Source organism: Catharus ustulatus, chromosome 1 (assembly GCF_009819885.2).
Source record: "Catharus ustulatus isolate bCatUst1 chromosome 1, bCatUst1.pri.v2, whole genome shotgun sequence".
Taxonomy (NCBI): domain Eukaryota; kingdom Metazoa; phylum Chordata; class Aves; order Passeriformes; family Turdidae; genus Catharus; species Catharus ustulatus.
The window spans coordinates 131506485-131526098 of NC_046221.1; the positions used below are offsets into that span (position 1 = coordinate 131506485).

Sequence of the window (19614 nt, forward strand, 5' to 3'; positions counted from 1 at the left end):
TTTCATTATTTGATATCTAGCAGAAGACTAACAAAAGAAAATCTGTTTATTTATTTAAACCACACCATCATCCACCAGAGGGATAGAAATTACACCTGCCTAGTGCCTTCTAGAACACATGAAAGGACTTCCTCTGAAGTCCTTCATCCTGCGTTGAACTAATACATTTAAGTACTGAAGGGTTTCCAGCTAACATTGGTCAAAACACTTCTGTCTTAAAAGACCTTTAACACCACCACCATTTTCAGACATTTATTCTCACATTTTACTCAAAGAAAGGGAACTTCATCCCCTGCTCTCCACCACCCACCCTTCTATCCTCATTCTTCCAAGTGGTAGAAGCCATTCCCTGTGTACCTGGCCTGCACTGGGTCCCTCCTCGTATCCTCACACCCATTACATCAGCAGTCCAGGCTCTTTCATGTCTTTCTTATTGCTATGCTTTGAAACTATGTGTCCATGATGGTAAGTAACTGAAGAAAATACAAAAGAGCAAGAAGGTCCTGTTAACTTCCACACCTCTGCCTACTGGGGACACCATCTCTGATTACATTTGACCTCTACAGATGTACCTATCTGAAATACTGGCAGACCTCGTTGGTGGGCTTGCTTCTGCCCACCAGACAAGGCGATTAGTCCCACAGTGATACCATTCTCTTTTTACAAAATGGCCTACCACTACTCAGATCCATGGATCTGGCTGTGTTTGATTGCTGCTGCTTGAACTGGAGATCAACCGAAAGTGTATTTTTCTCTCTTCTACAGATAACATCTCAATTCTCAGTGGTAACTGCAGTTCAAAGCCAGACGCCTTTTTCCAAGACTGCAGTCCTTTATGCATCAAGACTGACAATAAATTCAATATTTGAAGGAAAATAAAGAATTCAAGTTTCCTCATTATATCAAATAATCCATTTTCTCAAGCTGAATAATTTCATTTATGCTTATGTTTATTTCAGAAGAAGGAACACGATTTACCTCAGATAAATTTTGTTCAAAATGACCAAATGAAGAAATCTGAAAAGGGAAAGAATTAATGCTGCTAACTGTAATTTCATTTCTTGCATTCCAAAAATAAAAATCATTATGAGAAAGTCATTATCTCCTCCTATCTTAATCCAAAAGACACTTTGAGTACAGGACATAAGATAGAGAGAAACATCTGTAGTATTTTCACATGATGAAATAAAAATGTAAACAAGAAACGCCAAAATTTTGCACCAAATAAAATATTTATTTTACTATAATTTCCATGCACCTCACTACCAATCACACAGAAGACTAGGACCCACTAGGACGAAGATTTAAGACTTTTTGCATTTCTAAAATTTCAGAGTCTATAAGCAATAATGAAAGCCCTGAAGCTGAATGCCTCCAATAAATATTATGCTGGTGTTTAGCTGAACTCTTAGTTGTTTTAGATACAGTGCCTGACGAAGATTTCCATTCTTATTCACTGAAATTCTCAAAAACAGCTAAGAAGGGATAGCTTTTGTTTCATTTTGTTATCAAAGTGAAGTATACTCATCCACCTCTCAACAGCTCTTCTGCAAACACTTTTTCAGAGCTCTTTTTGGACATACTTATATGCCCCTGCTAATAATGAATCTGAAGCTATGGTAAATTTCTGCCTCAAAATCAGTTAAACATTTCCATGGGTTTAGTTGGATACTGCAAAATTTAATGTTATCTTTCACTTCATCATCTGAAGTGAAATGGGTTCCACTCAGTTCCACTAAGGTTTTAAAACAAAATAAACAGCAAGCTTCACTTTCACTTATTACTACACACACCCTCTTTACAAAATAAAATATTTTAGGGATTTTTTTGTAAAGAGGGTGTATGTAGCAATAAGAAATTAAGACCATATTAAACCCCTTACTTGTCCCAAATAATTGTAAATATAATGTGATTAATTCAAGATGACCTTCCACAACTGGGTATAACGAATCTGTGAGGGTAGGTGGATTTTCTCATCAGAGGACAGGACAGATGACCCAGCGAGTCCTGCCAGGAGGCAAAGGAACAAGCAATTCACCTCTGAGGAACATGCAACCCCTCAGTACAGTCCTAGACAGAAGACTGGAAGGGGCCTAGAAAGAGGCAAGTTTAAATGCATGGAGTCTTCTTAGAGAACATGACTTGGAGATCAAACTGTGCTGCCAAGGAAGAGCGACTGGGTGCTCCCCCTCATTATAACAGCAGATATTTAGGAAGATCTTCAAGCAAAGGTTTAAGTGTTCTTCCTTTTAGCTGTGGACAAATGACCCAATAATTCATCTCAGCTTCAAAGCAAAACTTGAGCTTGACTGAAAATACATAGCAAGAATGACCAAAACATTTATTATGCTATTGAACATAAACTCCAGGTTTCTTTCCTACTTCATTAATTCTGCTAATGCAGGAGCTCAAACTCCATGTCTGAAAACACACAACAGTAATTTTAATGCTCCCAACAAAATACATGTGGACGGAAAATACAACTTTAGAAGACACCTTTGTAAGTGAACTTATTTCCTATCATCCTAAGCATCCTGTGCTCACAACTGGTGTCACAATTAGACGTAAGAAGGCATTAAATATGTTTATTCATCCTCTTTTCCAGTTCATTAGGGAAAAAATATCCATTCCTCCAAGGATGGATGATCTCATAGCTACAGAAAATGGGAGCTCGACTACTACTCCAAGTGGATTATCTGCATGAAGTCGCACAAAAATGCACTTAAACCTTGCACCTTAGCAGCCTGAGTTGTTAAATGGAAATGCTAACATATGGTTTGAGCAGAAGGTTAGCCTAGGTGACTTCCTGAGGTCCCTCCTGACCTACATTTTCTTGTGATCCTATTTGCTTTGAGATACACAGGATGAATGAGAAGGGCACTCAGACATTACTAGGTTGATTACTAGTGAGAATCTCAAATAAGTATCCTAACATTTTCCATGTGTTATTACATAACTTTTTACTACATATATATGCAGGGAAAATCCTGTAAAAATGTTCATGGACTCAGTGCAAGTGACACCTATGACAGGCAGAGAAAAACATCAAGTAATCCTGTTCTGGAAGATGTGGTAGAACCTGCTGGTTATGTTGGTTTTTAGAAAGCCAACAAACTGAAAACCAAATCTATTTTGACTACAAATTTTTTAAGTGGCCTCATAAACTTGAAAGGCCTTTTACTGAATTATGTGCAAGTAAATTTACCAGGCAGATTAAGCAGAGATCTTTACAGACAGACTGATGCTAACATGAACAAGAAAAAAACAAACAAACCCACTTGTCATTTTGTAACACAGAATACCCAATGACTATAAAGTGTCTGCAAGTATGACAGTAAAAAAACTTGAAAAATAAATTGCTAGCAGGTGAGATGATTCTGTGCCTGATTTAGAAGATTACTTCTCAGGGTGAAGCTGAGTCAACAATCTCTTCCTCTTAAGACATCCTCTTCTCCAAGTATCTTAGCTGCAGCACCTTCTAAATCAAAAACAATACAAAGTCCTGCTCTGCAGATGCTCTCATTTTCTGCTACTGGTGTTTTTAATTTCCCAGCAGATCTCTCAAACAGGAAGGCTGTGACTGACTTTGCACTACCTGGGCACAAACACTAGTCTTAGCAGTTCATAGCTCTGTTTACCAAACTTGTATCTAATATTGCATTACAAAAATGGTAGGGAAGAAAAAGGAATAAAGCTTAAAACAAAACACAACCAAAAAATCCAACTCTCCTTACCTTGCTGGAGGCACATCAATATTTGAAGAAACAACCTTGCGCTTCTGTTCCAGAAGACAAACAGAACGAGTGTTTTCCTTTTCATACTCATGAGCTCTGTTTAGTTTTTTGGTCTCTGCTGTTTTTAAATCTTCCTCCTTTGTGGTGAACAGGAGAAACTGTTGGTCTGGCAGTTTTCGACTGATGTCACTTTTTACATCCTCCTGTTGACATGCATGGAAGGTCATTTCACGCTTGATGTTGGCTGCCTGAAAAATTGAAAGCAATTATTAAATTTTCCTCTAATTCTCCTACAATGGGAAACAACCCACTACCCACAGGCATTTACTTCTAATTAATTATTTGAATTAGTGAGTACCATTTCTTTGTCCTCCATAAATTCTGAAACTGTCATTAATTTCTCAAAAATGTTGAAGACTATCCAGGAAAAGAAGCAATTTTTGTCCAGTTGATAAAGCGATCAACCTTTTTATGTTAAATCAAAAAGGTATTTGAGTTAGAATGTCAGAAACCAAATTATAAACAACATATCTCTAATGCACACACACCTGTGCTGCATAGCTATGCAAAATAAATCCTAGCTGCCTTCCTCCTAAAATTCCAGAAAAAAAAATCAGAATTTTTCCAGATTAAACATAAATAAAAAATCAAAGGTGCTTCCTACAGCCATATACTGGATTCTTTAAAAGCTGTATGTGTAAATGAGGGTCTTTCCAGGAGCAGAAGATAATTTTCTATGATCCAACTCATCTGCCAGAAAGCAAAGGGAAGCAAGTGATGGCAGCAGGATCTCAGTGAAGAGCCCGTCCAGCAATAGTGAGCAGGGAAACAAACCCAGGGGTAATGCCAGGTTGTCTCTTTGCCTGCCAGCACTTCCCAGATCTTCAGGTCTGCAGCTTCTCATACGCAAAGACTTCCCAATCAAATAGGTGTTTTAACAAATACACTACCACTCTGGAATACAACGTGCTGGAGTTTAGAAAGCAAACTATTGCAGGGTTGCAGAGTTTTCATCCATCTTCCCTGCAAGCAAAACAAAACACAGGACCCAGACTTTCCTGTAAAATCCATTGCCTGGCCAGCTGTGCTTCCCCAGCTTCACAGGGGCAGACCTATGTGTGAGGTGACCCCTCCAACCAACCCAAACAGCCAAGCAAAATACGGTCCAACAAAGTGGGAGCTTCTCCTGCCTTGAGCAGAGGTACTGCCATACCACATGCACCTCCTTGGAGAAATCCAAGTGCCTTCTAGAGCTGGAAAATTGGATTTTAAAATATTTGTAAATTATTGCTGATCTTTACAGTGGAGATATCCAAGCTGCATTGTCCTCAGACAGTAACTGCCAATAAACTGGGAATTCCTATGTCAACTCTTCCAACTTATTCCTCCTTTTCATCATCAAAAAAAAAAAAATCTATGTATTTGTGTATATATTTATGCATTAAAATATATTCCTCTCTCCACACCTTTCTGTAGATTTCAAACCTTGCCAGTTATAAAAATGGTGCAAGCAATTTTAAGTTCACAGGAAAGACATATTTGCCAAAGTAATTTTGCTGTATTCTGTAAATTGTATCACATTATTAATGCATAACTATTTAGGACTGATGAAATAATTGTTTCTAGTGCTTCCACTGAGGGGTTTTTAACAGTTGCTTCAAGAACAAAACAAGAGTTATTACTCTATGAACGTAAACAGTAGAAAGAATTAGACACTTTACACTTCTTCACACACAAACAGATGACACATTACCAAGAAAATCTGCCTGGAAGACAAAACAGTCAGCATGTGATCACACAGAATTAGGAGAAGACATATAAACAACACAAATTGAATTCTGATTTAATGATTTTTTTAAAAAAACTTCTTAGATTTAGAATAAGCCTTTTTCTGAGTGCCTGAGAAACTCTGAAACTGAAATGCTGAGTTGCCTTCAATTTTCATTAAAACCGACTTATAAGTAATGCGCTGAAGTAACAAAAAAACCTGAAAATACGGAAGCTCCAATATCCAGCCCCTACAAATTATGTAACGCCCAACAAGGGTTTATGTAAGACTTGAATTCCATCTCCTCCACTGCTGCATGGTCTTCCCTTGCCTGACCACACCTCCCTTCCTCCCTGCCCAGGATTTCCACCTCATCCGGTGCGGAGGGGAGTTCTGTTCAGAGCAGGGGCAGCTCCACTCGCAGTGCATGGCAGGGGTGCTGATGTGCACAACCACGAGGCAGCACCAGCAGTTACCTCCTTACCCTCTACAACCATTTGTGTAGAAAGCACCAAGAGCAGGGGAGAGGGACAGCCTCCCTCATTTCCTACTCTCCATTGCCAGATTGAACTCAGTTTTAATCTGGTAAGTTTTAATTATTCTTTTAATGGACTAAGTGCATGACTGCACCAAAGAAAAAAAATATTTTTGTCTTCTGTTTACAAAATTGCAGGACTTTACTCAGTTTTAGCAAATATATTGTGCCATACATTGTTGAGTTTTCTTTACAGACCTAAGTAGTGACGACAGAAGGTTGCAGGCTCAGACTAAAGCTGTAAAATAAAGCAAAAACCACAAATAGCAGAATATTTGTGCTGTGATACCAGATAATCTATTCTTAAAAATCAATTTATCCAGACTCAGTTCAAACACATTTCATATGTCAATATGCCAAAATTAATAGTCAGCCGCATGCATGCATATGGAAGTGAAGAAAGACAAAAATCACAGAGCAAATGCTCAGGTTCTTCAGGCAATGGCCAGGAAAAGCAGAAGACCAAATCCAATGCTTAGACAAACTCTCTTCCTCTCCTTTGGTTTTCAACAGATGCTTGGAAATACTAACTTCTTTCTAAACCTTCCCTTGACAGTGACTGCATATAAAGAATCTTGTCTGCTTTAGAAGCAGGTGGTCATGAGAGAAAGCCAAGAGTTTTCTTTGGTGGGCTTTCTCCAGTAGCCTTCTCCTACTCCACAGGCAGTTTTTCTATTTTAATTCATCCATGTCTATGGAAGCCATTTCCACTTGAGACACCTGACCTGTCTGAAAGTGTATAGTGTCTTTTGCTGGAAATCCAACCACCTACACAAGCAGCCATTGACGTGAGGAGTGCTGAGGGCCATGGTCATTTGAATGATCAAGGTCCTCACTTGATTAATGACCAGGATGACTTTGATTTCAAGCTCTGCTTCACCAGCACTCATAGTTCAGAGATAACACAGACAATTTCCAATATATCTTTCCAGATAGTTAATTGCTCTGTTATATTTTATCAGTAGCTTAATTTTTTTCCATACATCCTTCATATTCTTTTGTCCACTTGAGTCTTGTGGTGGTCCTTCAAGTCCAGAACATTACAGCAAAATTTCTGTGGAAGATCTAGTCCAACCTGTCTAGGCCTGTCTCACAGACAGACAGAAGGTAAGACTTTGACACCATTTCACTTCAGCCTACTTCCAATACTTCACATCTCTCCATTCTGTGCTGTTCTCGAATTCCAAGATTACATTATTCCCTAAAGTTCAGCTTTTCTTATCATCATACCTCAAAATTTGCCATCTTACTGCCTTCTAGTACCAACTGCTGGTAAAACTTCTGTGCTTTTCATGCGCTTGATGAATTATCACTCATACAAGCCACTTGATAATAGGCTGTTTTTCTATGCAATTCACTGTGCATTTTCACCCTTAAGCCATTAGCAACCTTCAGCTTACTTTCAGAGTTCTTTACAACCTAGCCTCGGGCAACCAACATCACTTGGAAGTTCAGTCACAGAAACAGGAGCTATAAACCACCTGTAAATTAAAAAAACTAGCTTAGCTTCTCTCTGCATCTGCATTACCTCCATCTGCCTTTGTCAATCTCCCTCCTCCCCCCCAACACTATTGGGCAAGAGAAACTTTCAATACTCTGCTCCTTGGAAACAACCATATTACCCAAGCCTTCCCACTGGAGCTCAAGCATGGGGCAGTGCCAGAACTGAGGTCTGATGTGGCATAACTCCTTCAGTAATCATCCTGCAAAAACTGAAAACCATTTCTTGCTTTGGTTTCTAAGTAAAGACTTTCTTAATAAAGCCTTTCAATTTCTATTTCGAAGTTGTCAAGATAACAGTATACATTTAGATTGAGGGTTTTACTTTTAAGATAAGGGTTTTACTTTAAGGCTTGATTCATTATTATTAAATGACAAAGTTTAATAATCCATGTGACAGCTACATGATTAGCACAGTTACTATTTTCAGCAGTATATTAGTTAACTTTTCATTGCAAAACCTATCTTAACCTGCCTATAGAAACTTTTATGTGGTGGTATTTTGCCATAACCAAATTGCTGGTCCTGAACTCCATATCAAGACCATGCGTTGCAAGTCCTGTCCAAAATAAGCATGCTTGACACTGACACAAACTGAAGAATTTAAAGAAGTTATTTGCTATTCCTTACAAATGATGTGCAGGTTGCAATTTTCCAGTAGTTTAGGCCTTAACTTATGTGCAGTCAATTTTTGCCCTACCCAAGACCTCATCCTGATAAGATGCTGACATAGCAGTCAAATCTCAGTCTCCTCCAATTTCAGTTAAATTTCAGCTTGAATTTTACCCTGAACAGCAAAAAAAATATTGATCAAAAAGACAACTCAGGCACTGAATTGGCTATTCAAAGGATCAGTGAACACTAGAATAAGTAGACCTATCACATTTATATGGAAACACAGAGACTCAGATTTGACAGTCACCCCTTGAGTACAACCTGACTGGACTTTATCATCTTTCCTTGCTTATGATACACTGCTGCTTAAAAACTGGAGTAATTTGTTTTCAAATAGCTCACTAGCACTTAACAGGCATTATTCGCCTCTATGTGACCCAATGTATGGAAATATATCTTCAAATGTGAAAACTGACTCCTACCCATGTTCTTTTAAACTTCCTGGTTTTTTTGGTGCAGAACCTGTGGATTCAGGTGGGCACAGCAGGAACAGAAATGTAATTTTTACCAGGCTTTGTAACAGACTACACAGACAGATGAAAATACAACAAACTATTGAAAGAATTGCCACATCCCATACCATGCCTACTTTGCTGACAGTTTTATAAACAGCTCGAGGGCTGATTTCCATATGGCAGGTGCCCAGCACAATAGAGCACTGCCTCCCATCCCCTGTGCCTCAGTGCAGCACCTTCCACGAAGCTACACTGATTTACACCAGATGAAGAAGCTCTTACCAAAGTGTGATTGCATCTGCATGCCAAGATACTGGCCTGCAATCACGCAGAGAGAGGCTTGCAGCTAGCTCACTGTCGGGCAGCACACCAGTGAGAGCCCAGCAGGCCCCCTTAACCTTCTGGGGGGACAATGGCTAACTTCTGTTTCTCCTCAAAATGTCTGCTGGGATCTGGAAGGACTAACATATGAGAAAGTTGAGTGTGTCCCTTCCATGCACACTTTGTATCTTAGAGAACTGTGCAAAGTAAATAATCTTCCAACTGTGGCCTGTTTTGTGCCATTATGTGTTGTTCATACAGATAACGAAGCTAATTTTACAGTAAAAGCAAAGAAGGACCTCTAAAAACCAACAAAACAATTTTACAAGGGTGAGGAAAGTATCTGTAGAAAAACTGACTGCATCCAAAGCTCCCCATAAACACACACACTAGTGGAAATACATTTTGGGAAACTAGCTTAGAGTAATCCCACTTTATTTTAATAATCCTGAAGCCATTGTCATGTTTCCATTTTTGTACAAACTGCTTTTTCTCTCTCAACCCATAAAGCTGTATTTCCTTTACTCCACTTCCAGACCACTATAGCAGGAGTCAACTCCAGTGTCACTCCATTGCAAAAACAACAAGCCACACTAGGCTGTTTTCCAGAGTGGGAGAGGCAGGGCTGGGGGGTGGTGCTATGTGGGGGGGGGGGTGTAACATGCTAATTAAAAAACACATATCAAAAAACCCCTCTCTGCCAGCAATCACCCAGCTCACTGCTCCAATTCTGACTATTTGTATTTTCAATTGATAAATAATTTTAACAGTGAGTCCTAAGCCTATGCACAATATGAACATTACACAGCTGATAAAGAAGACATAGTTTTGGATGTGGATTTTTGATTTCCATCGGATTTACTATGTAATCAGTTGATCTAATTCCATCAAAAAACTCTTTCGATTAAACACCAATTAAAAAACCACCAGATTAGACAGATTAGCTATGAGATGGTTTAGCACCAGCCAACCTGCTACATAACTCTGCTGTTTTCATACACAGTTTTTTGATTCTTTGTGACCACTTCTGTTTTCTGAAATAAATCTAATCATCCTAAGTGTTTGGGACTGCCAATAAAACTCCCGATTGGTAAGAAAACAAAAGTCCCAGGATATTTTATTTTTAATTAAACAAGGCTTTAGCAACATTTTTGATTCATTACAGAACAAACAGGCAGCTCAATGGGGAAGCGAAACAAGGAATCAATATATTTCAGCCTAGCATGTTAATGGAAAACAAGAATGAAATGTGTATATGTAACATGACATACATTTAAAATGCTCAGCCAAAACAAGAACTCAGTAACAGCAAGGCCCTTTCCAGGCCAACCTGAAGAGCCAGGCGATGCTCTAGGGACAGGGATAAGCAACTTTCCTCAACAAGAAAGAAATCAGGAATAAAGTTCACAACAAAACACAATAAGGAAAAATGAGAAACACCAAACCTGCTACCAAAATTAAATGCAAGTAAAAAATATTTAAATTAAATCCCTGGAACGACAAAGATTTTGGTTCACTCCTATTGCTTCATACAGTATTTCCAGTTCAGGTTCCTGTAACAGAGGGGTTTTTTTACGTAAAAAGACCATAATTTTTGACATTCTAAAAGAGTGCTCTCACTGGAAGGAAAGAATGCATCACATTTCCATTTTGCCAGAAATCTCTATTCATACTGGAACACAAAGAGATAAGACAGATTCTCATAATGATGCTTGGAAATAATCTGCCCTGAATTTCAATGTATTATTACATTTTCAAGTATACTTTGCATTTAATTACTCGCTTCACCAGTAGTTGTTCATTACACATAAATCACGTTAATCTAATCACTCTAAGCATTTATAAATTGTTGGTCTCCAACAATATAGAAGATAATGCATTTTAAGGTCACTGCAAGTGTTCTTTACAGTATACAGTACACATTAATGTACAGCAATGTACTATTCATCTTCAACCAGGTTAGGACAAAGTCCCTGTCTTTATTTAACTGAATATAGAAAACCATCCATAGAATATATTTTCTATGCATTAAAACACAATTCTAAGCATTTTAAATTGCCTGGATTCATAATACAGTGTTATGCAGTAAGAACTGGAGTAAGTTCCTCACAGAAAAGTACATGACATAACTTCTAACATTATCAGACACCAATACAGTAACTAATTAACTGAAAGTGTGCATCTTCAAAATGTGCTTGTAAAGTTTAAGTCTCAAAGAAATAACTGTGTTCTGTGTCCTGGCCATGCTGTGCACACAGGGGTGTGACCTGCAGTCACCACCCTGCAAACCTGGATGGCTACCTGGGTTCCAACTGGACACTGGCCTCAGGCTTGGCACTGCTGGCAGGATCTCAGCAGAACTATTCCAGCCCTCCTTTCCTTTTCTTAAATAACACAAGTGTCTGAGACACACACTGCTTCTAAACATCTAAAAATATAAACGCTACCTTGGAAAACCTTAAACAGGAGGAAAGAGGAGGATCACAGTTGCAAAAAACAGGTTCATTTTTTATTTAGGAATTCTGTTGCTTCAGTCTTTGCCAAGCACGCTCACCACTGGGTGCTTCATACTCCACCACACTTTTAGCAGGATTTGAAGGCCAGGAATGGGCAGTCATAATTGCCTTCCCAATTACTGGTTGCACAAAAAGTGAATTTAAAATTAACTAAACCAATTATCACATAGTTTTTCTCACATGGACCTACGTGCCTGGCCCTGCAAGTGGGAAGAAAGGGTTTTTGCCAGGTAGCAGGTCCCCCTCACCTCTCCTGCAGTGAGAGCAGTGTATACAATGCCCAATGCCACCACAGGAACCTGTGGCCACACAGAGAACAAATGAGGGCCGGGAAATGTGTGCCCTGGGCTGGTCAAGGAAAGCAGAAGGAGAAGAGAGGAGGATACACTTGGGTCGTGCTAGTAACCTCTGGGGAAGCCTAAAAAACCCTGGAATTGGAGACAAAACCAAGCATGCTAATGTAGCAGGGGTAGCAGGGAAGTTCAAATAAACCCTTTCTGTTCTTATTTCTGTTGCATTACTAGATGCACTTACAAGCTGCAAGTTGTGAGCAACATCAAAACAGGTGTTCCCACTGCACTGACTGAAGTTCTGAAACCTCATGTCAGGGTATTTTCTATGGTATACCTATGAACATCTGTTTTCTATGAAATGGTGATTTTACTTTTAAGACATGCAAAAAGGGTCCTAGAACTCAATGGTAAAGTACCTGCTGTCTTTGCTGCCCCTAATTTTGATTCTGTCTAGATTAAAAAGTTGTACACAACAGCTTATGTAGCTTAATACAGCCTTGTGTATGGACTGTCTTACTGATACAGCAATACCAGTATCTAGCTGAATTTCATGTGCAAGTGAAATATCTTTTAACTATTTCTAGACAATTGCTGAAAACGTACAAGACACTCCACTTGTTTCTCTCTTCCCCTGCTGGTAGCCTGGGATCAGTAAGGATGGCAGCAGCTCAAAGAAGTACTACCACTTCCATAATCTCATTCAGGATCAAACAAGTAAGAGATCACAAAAATCAAACCATAGAGGCAGTGGGGAACTCCCCACACTCAGCAGAAGGTTTTGCAAATGCTGCCTCACTGCTCCTCAGTTAAAAAAAACTTGCATTTGAAAGCCCTCCTCATCTTGACTGGATAGAGATATATAGCAGGATATTTTTTGTGAAAATAAAACCAGGTTGGCTTTATTTTCAAGATCTCTATACAGAGGCATGAACAGAGGTGTGAGATTTCTGAGGTCAAAATTTATTGTCTGACTTTGAAAGCAGCCAGCTTTCAAGAGAGAGACAAGATACTGCAGACCTTAGATCACTTAAAAGGGTATGGAAATGCAATCCATTTGCCTTTACATCCTGGTACTCTGCTCTTTTTTATTTGTTTTTTTAAATTATGGCATTTCAGTGAAATTAAACCAAGGTAGTTCACAGATATATGCAACTGTTTTAACTTCTGAATGAAATAAATAGGTGCTGTAAATGAAAGGGCCGATGCTGATCTCTGAATGCTGAAAGCCTGGAGATATTACAAGACAAAAAATAAGCGCAAGTCCTGATCTCCTGTAACAGATCTTGAGCTGGAAGTAGGAAGCACAATCCCTCAGCAAAGTGGAATAAGCAAGAAGCACTGCCTCCAGTAAAAGATTCTCCCAAGTCGGGGTTCAGCTCGAGACAAAAACATGTAGCAGTTTTTCTGTTCGGTTTAGGAGAGGTGCCAAAAAAAAGAGTTTATTTTTCTGTCTGATTATACAATAAACAGTAACACAGAGTTACAACTCATTACCCCCAGAAGCAACAGAATAACATCAGTAAAAACATGCAGAGGCAAAACAGGACCTTCTCCAGCTGCTCCAGGAATCAGCCCTCTATCAAACCACTACAGGGATGCAACAATCTCTCTTGGGAGAAAAGCCTTCACAAAGAACCTGAAGGACCATCAGGCCCAAAGTTAAGCACAGTCCAACTGCCACATGGCTTCTGTCTTCTAAAGGATGAAGTCTTGCTCCATTTCTAACCTTCTCTTTCCTCCATATGCCTGTCCTAGCTGTGATATCCCATCTTTTCCTCTGCACTGTCAAGATACTTGGCAAACCCTTCCTTGATCCACCACAACTGAAGGACACCAGAGAGTCTACAGATGCTGCTGCACGTGTTCTCCACTGTTTCAGTAACCCACAAAAGGACACAATAAATTCTGGCACAAGCACAAGGCTGCCTGTGAGTAACTGGGAGCTGGAGGAAAGACAGGACAGGGAATACTTTACCCTTTTTGGAATTGATGAAACATAAACTTGACAAACTGTTTCATCCAGTGCCCAGGCACAAAGCATTCTATGCTACCCACGCTGCTGCTCCAGCAGATGGACCTACCAGCCTGGAAAAAGAAACATCTGCAAAACCAACCACCTCTCTCCTTCTCTGAGAAAGTTGGGACAATTGTCTGAAACACTGTTGGTCACACATGTTGAAGCAAAATATCGCTGAAAAACCTTAGTAATCACCAATTCACCCTTATTCATTTCACTGCTTTTTCTCTATAGCTCTGTAAACCAGATGTGAATGGTTTTCTGTGGCCTTATGGATCACCACTGACCTAGACCAAAAGGCAGCAAGGACTGCATCACAGTGTTCTCTTTAAATAAGACTTTTTTTTTTCCTCTGGAAGTACTCATATTTCTCGTCACTTATTACAGAAAGAAAACTGTTGAGAAATATGAGGTAAAAAGCATTTTGGATCCAGTCAGAGGTTTTTTATACAATTTAAAAGGGATATGCACACATACATAAAGATCAGGCTGGTTCAAATGTTTATCTTGCCAGCTTTACAAAGTCCGGTTTATAGAAGGTGATTGTACAATTTGCTCTCTATGTCAGTATGATGCCAGTATCAGCCACCTTATCTGCTGAAGCAGAAAATGAAATTTAAGTAACCATCCAATCTTGACTGCTTGTTTTAACAGCACTGCCCATCTAAAGTTCAAATAATCTTTTATCCACCATGTAAAAAAATACATTAAAGATGGTAAAACACTGAGCTATATAATTTCACACATCAGTATCTGATCACCGAGGCATTTTACCTTCCCTCTGACTTTGTGTTTAGCGATCATAACAGTCTTTTACAATTATTAAGACCACTATGAAAAGGTTTTAGGCTACTAGTAGATTCATACTTCTGTTCAATTAATTGGGCTGAAATCCTAAATCTGCTTAAACTAGCAGGATTTTTCCATCAACTTCCACTGGGTCAGGATTTTATGGAAATTATACTCTGTATGTTTTGCAAAAACACAAATAAAAAGATCTGTATTTTTATTCAAAGTTCAAGCAACAGAAGTTGTTCAGTTTCCTGTCTTCATTAGTTTTGTTGTCAAACAACAAATACCACCCACACACTTACTTTTTAATACAATAAGACAAATGTCACTGCAATAATCATTTGAGATTGGAAAGTTTGGCAAGGTGCCAGAGTAGCGAAAGTGATCCCATCACAGATTGTTCAGCAGCCGTAGTGGTAACATTAAATTCCTATGTGCTCTGCTTGGCAACGTGCTACAGTGAAAAACATGAACACAAGCTCATGAAATTAAAGCTGATTCCCAGAGGAGATAATGAATGGTCTTTTCATCCACCTTATACTTCCTGTTCAATTTTTGTAAATAAAAAAAACCACTTAAGAGTTTCTCTTTTAACCTATTGCCCTTCTCTAGTCTTTGGGCTGGCCTTAAGCTGCAGTATTAGTCAAGCTGCTCACTATTTTTAGAAATAAGCAATTCAATAAATCACTTGAAAGTATTATAAAGCCAATGGGGACTCATTCTGAGGGAATAAAAACAAAAAAAAAAAAAAAGAAAAGCATCATTGCTCAATCCATAGCAGTATTTACAGAGCAGACACCAGCAAGGACCAGCATGCTCCTGGTTGCCCAAACAGCCTAGTTCACATCTTTGAGGTACCAATCTATCCCACAGTCTAGTAAGAGCTCCCTGGTGCTCTTGTAGCACTGGAATTTCTAATCTAGCAGCTGGAAAAACAGAGTAGGACTTGAGAGTTCAAAGCTGATTTACAGGATTCTTAGACTTCTCTGTAACCTTGGGTCTGAAGAAAGCTTGGAAGAGTACAAGATCAACAAAACACAGATGGTCTGTGCATCTGCACTTGTCACAGGACACATTACAAATGTTAATTACCAGCCCATGAAAAGCACTTTCTCAATACTCAGTTTTCAGATGAAAAAAAAAGTCAAGGAAGACCCAGGAACTACAGGCTGGCTAGTCAGACTCACCTTGATCCCTAGGAAGGGTTCACAAGACAGGGAGGAGTGGGTGATACACCCAACAGTCATGCTGCTATCCACAGAAACCTTTACAGGTTAGAGAAAATGAGCTAATAGGAACCTCTAGAAACCCAGGCAGGGGAACTGTGAAGTCCTGGACCTGGGGAGGGACAATCCCAGGCACTAGTTTGTGCTGAAGGCTGTCCAATTGGAAAACAGCTTTGTAGAAAAGGCCCTGGGTTTCCAGTGGACATCAAGTTGAACATGAGTCAGCAGTGAGCCCTTGTGGCAAAAAGCTGAACCATGTCCTGGACTGCATTAGACAAAGTATTGACAGCAGATGAAGGGAGGTGATCCTGTCACCTCTACTAAGGCCCTGGAGAGATTACACCTGGAATGACAGGTTCAGTTCTGGGATCCCAAATACAGGAAAGACATGGACACACCAGAGAAAGTGAAACAAAAGGCCACCAGAATGATTTTGACATGGAGAAGAGAAGGCTTTGGAGAGACCTCATTTACAGCCTTCCAGTACCTCAAAGGTACAAATGAGGGAGAGGGACTTTTTATACGGGCAGGACAAAGAGTGACAGTTTTAAAATGAAAAGAGGACATGTTAAGAGTAGCTGTTGGGAAGAAATTCTTTACTCAGAGGGTGGTGAAGCACTGGAACAGGTGCCCAGGGAAGTGGTGGATGCCCCAGTCCTGAAGTGTTCAAGTACAGGTCAGATGGAGCTCTGAGCAACCTGGTCTGGTCAGCAAATGACATCCCTGTCCATAGCAATAGGCTTGGAACTAAATGATCTTTAAGGTGCTTTCCATTTCAAACTGTTCTGACTCTGTGATTAAGAGACTGGATTATCTCTCCTATGAGGTGAGCTGGGACTGCTCAGCCAGCAGAAGAGAGGGTTTAGGGGAATCTTAAAAACGTCTAGAAACACTTGAATGGAGGGAACACAGAGCCAGGTTCTTCTCAGTGGTGCCCTGTGCCAGGACCAGAGGCGATGACCACACACTAAAATACAGGAGGTTCCCTCTGAACATCAGGAAACACTTCTTCATCGTGAGGGTGACCCAGCACTGGCACAAGGTTGCCCAAAAAGGCTGTAGACTCTCCCTCCTTGAATATATTCAAAACCCACCTGGACACGGTCCTGGGCAATCAGCTCTACATGACCCTACTGGATCCAGGGGGGTTGGGCCAGGTGATCTCCCAGGGTCCCTTCCCAACTCAAACATTCTGTGACAGAGACTGAGCAGCACATCCCTATCCACTGGTATGTACTGAATACCTGGAGGCTTGTCAACTGATCACTCTCAACTGATCTCATTCTAGACCAAAAACAATATAGCAAATAAAGATCAGAACTGTTAGTGGCTTCATTTTTACAGTTTTCTAATATAATTCCCTTTAGAGGCAAAGTGGTTTCGTTTGGTTTGTGTCCAAACAACAACAACAAGAAAATTACAAGAAAAAATCCTCAGCAAATTAGTCCCATTCACTCTTTATCAGGGGAGAGTGGAGAAAAAAACACTATCTTACTTTCTCACCACCCCCAGCTCTGTCTCCAGTAATCCGTATTATGTATAAATTTAAAATTTTTTTCAAAAGGAAGAAAATAAGAAAATCCCAAGTCTATCCATGAATTTTTCACAACAACTTCACTAGACAGGTTTTCACTCAACAACAAGAAACTGAATGAAGTTTGAAATTTAAAAATTAATTAACTTTATCTACTTACAAAAATATGGCTAAGCTACTGGTGTTTATTTGCCTCTCTTGTCTCAGCCTTTAGTTGTTCCTCACAGTACATCAGTGTCCATTCATATCTCATGTTACTCTTTGCAGAAGTGGCAGACCAGGATCATGTTTGTTCTGAGTTTGTACAAAGCCTAGCTTAACAGGCTCCAGGTTCAGGACATGAGTTCTGGTGTTCTAATAACTAGTAGTATTTATAAAAATAACATTATCATTATTAGTCTAGGGAACATTTAATTTTCCTCCTAAGTTCCTAATGTGTCTTGCAAGATCTCTCCCCCACTAAGCAAATCTGGTATTTGAAGCTTGTATTTTGCAAATTGCCTCTGAAAATACATTTGCACACACACACACGAAAGCTAAATTAAATAACACTTTGCTAATCAAGCAGGAAAACCCACTTTTTTGTCCACAATGAGTATACAGTCCATTCACACTGCAAAGCTGAAAGTCTGATTTAAAGGCCAACAATGAATTCATACTCAGCTTTAGAAAGAAGGAGCAGAAGAGATTCAACACAGCTGAACAACACATAACTACAAGGCAACTCATTTCTTCCACACAAGCTCTAAAGATTCTTCTGCATCCCATATATCATATAGATGTCTTTATCTTTAAAAAACAAAGGGTGAAAAAATCAACACAAAACATAACAAACCACAAAAACTGTCCAAAAGCATATTTTTTCATGAACTCCTACCAACGTCTGCCATCTCCACTCTGAAACCTCTGGACCAGACTTGTACATGCTCCTTACTTTGCACCTGTCATAAATTTCACTTCACAAGGTGGGTAAAACTGAGCCCAATGTTAAAGTGTAAGCATGAAGTTAAAGTCTTGCTTACACTGCTTGGGCTTTTGTATTCCTCTACCAGCACCACACAGCTCTCTGGGCCTTTAGTTTTCAGACTCCTCATCTGATCATTTTCCATCATTTTGGGAGCCATGTATTTGCAGGATCAAATCCACTTGTGGGAAATTCATCCTTCTGAACTATGAAGAGGTGCTCATAAGCAAGGCAGTATCTGGAACTGGTAGTTCCCTGGCTGAGGAACAGGTGCAGCACTCATATTCAGCTGGATTAGGAACGTCCTGTGTTCATACTCTTAGCCTGGGGACAGAAATTGGGCTGGAGATAAACTGGCAACTCAATTGGGCTGAACAGAAGAAAGCACTAACCCCTTCACTATTCATAACAGCAGAGAAAACATTGCAACATGTTGGCATGTTGTCACAAGCCCATGTTCACTACTAGCCCACATTCTCAATCACAGCACTCTGAACATGGTTCACAGACAAATTAGCATAACTCTGCTACTTGCAGTGGGGTTTTCTTCTAAGTACCTGGTAAAGTCGGCATTGGAGACTGCTCATGGACCCTACTTCAAAATTCCTTTCCCCATCATCAAACTCAGCAATTTCCACAGACTGCATTAACCCCAGCATGGCACTAATGTGACTGTGATATCTGAACTAGGCTGTGTACGAAAGATGAATTAAACAGGACTGCAAATTAACCCACGCTTCAAGACAAAGTACTAGCAATTGCACTATTTATACTTTTTCATCTCATTTCAAATGGCTGAAAATCTAAATGCAGCCAAAGCAAATACGGGCTGCACAAAAAGGGTTTCACATGCAAAATGAGTCTGCATAATCAGCACCTTGGTGTAATTAATTTCCATATAGAGATTAATGAACTAGTTCTGACAAAGTAAAAAAACCACAGCACTTCTCATCAAGGCTTTATAGGCTCTCCAAGACTGGCTATTCTGCCATTACCCACCAGCCACACACAGAACACTCGTGCCTCTTCTAGCATAGTAGCATAGCAGGGGAGAAAAAGCAAAAAAATGTTTTCCTGTGGTCTCCTCCTGGACAGCTAGACAGCTACAGCAACATAAAGACACAATTTTTGTATCTTCCCCATGACCACCAGTCTCTCTTTTTTGTCATATATGTTCTCTCTTTCCATTACTTCAGAAACAGGAGAAATAATATTTATCTTTATAAAGTACTTCTTCCTGTCTACCCTCATGCTTAAGAGTGAGGGTCAAAGGTGCAGTCACAC

At 39.6% G+C, this 19614-nt stretch overlaps 1 protein-coding gene across 1 annotated transcript in view; it reads right to left on the minus strand.

Moving 5' to 3' along the window:
• Window positions 1-19614, minus strand: part of ZNF704 (zinc finger protein 704) — a 104448-nt gene that overhangs the window by 81984 nt on the left and 2850 nt on the right. The window contains exon 2 of the mRNA XM_033051075.2: window positions 3735-3982. Within this exon, the coding sequence (XP_032906966.2) occupies window positions 3735-3982 (248 nt within the window). The remainder of the gene's footprint in view (window positions 1-3734; window positions 3983-19614) is intronic.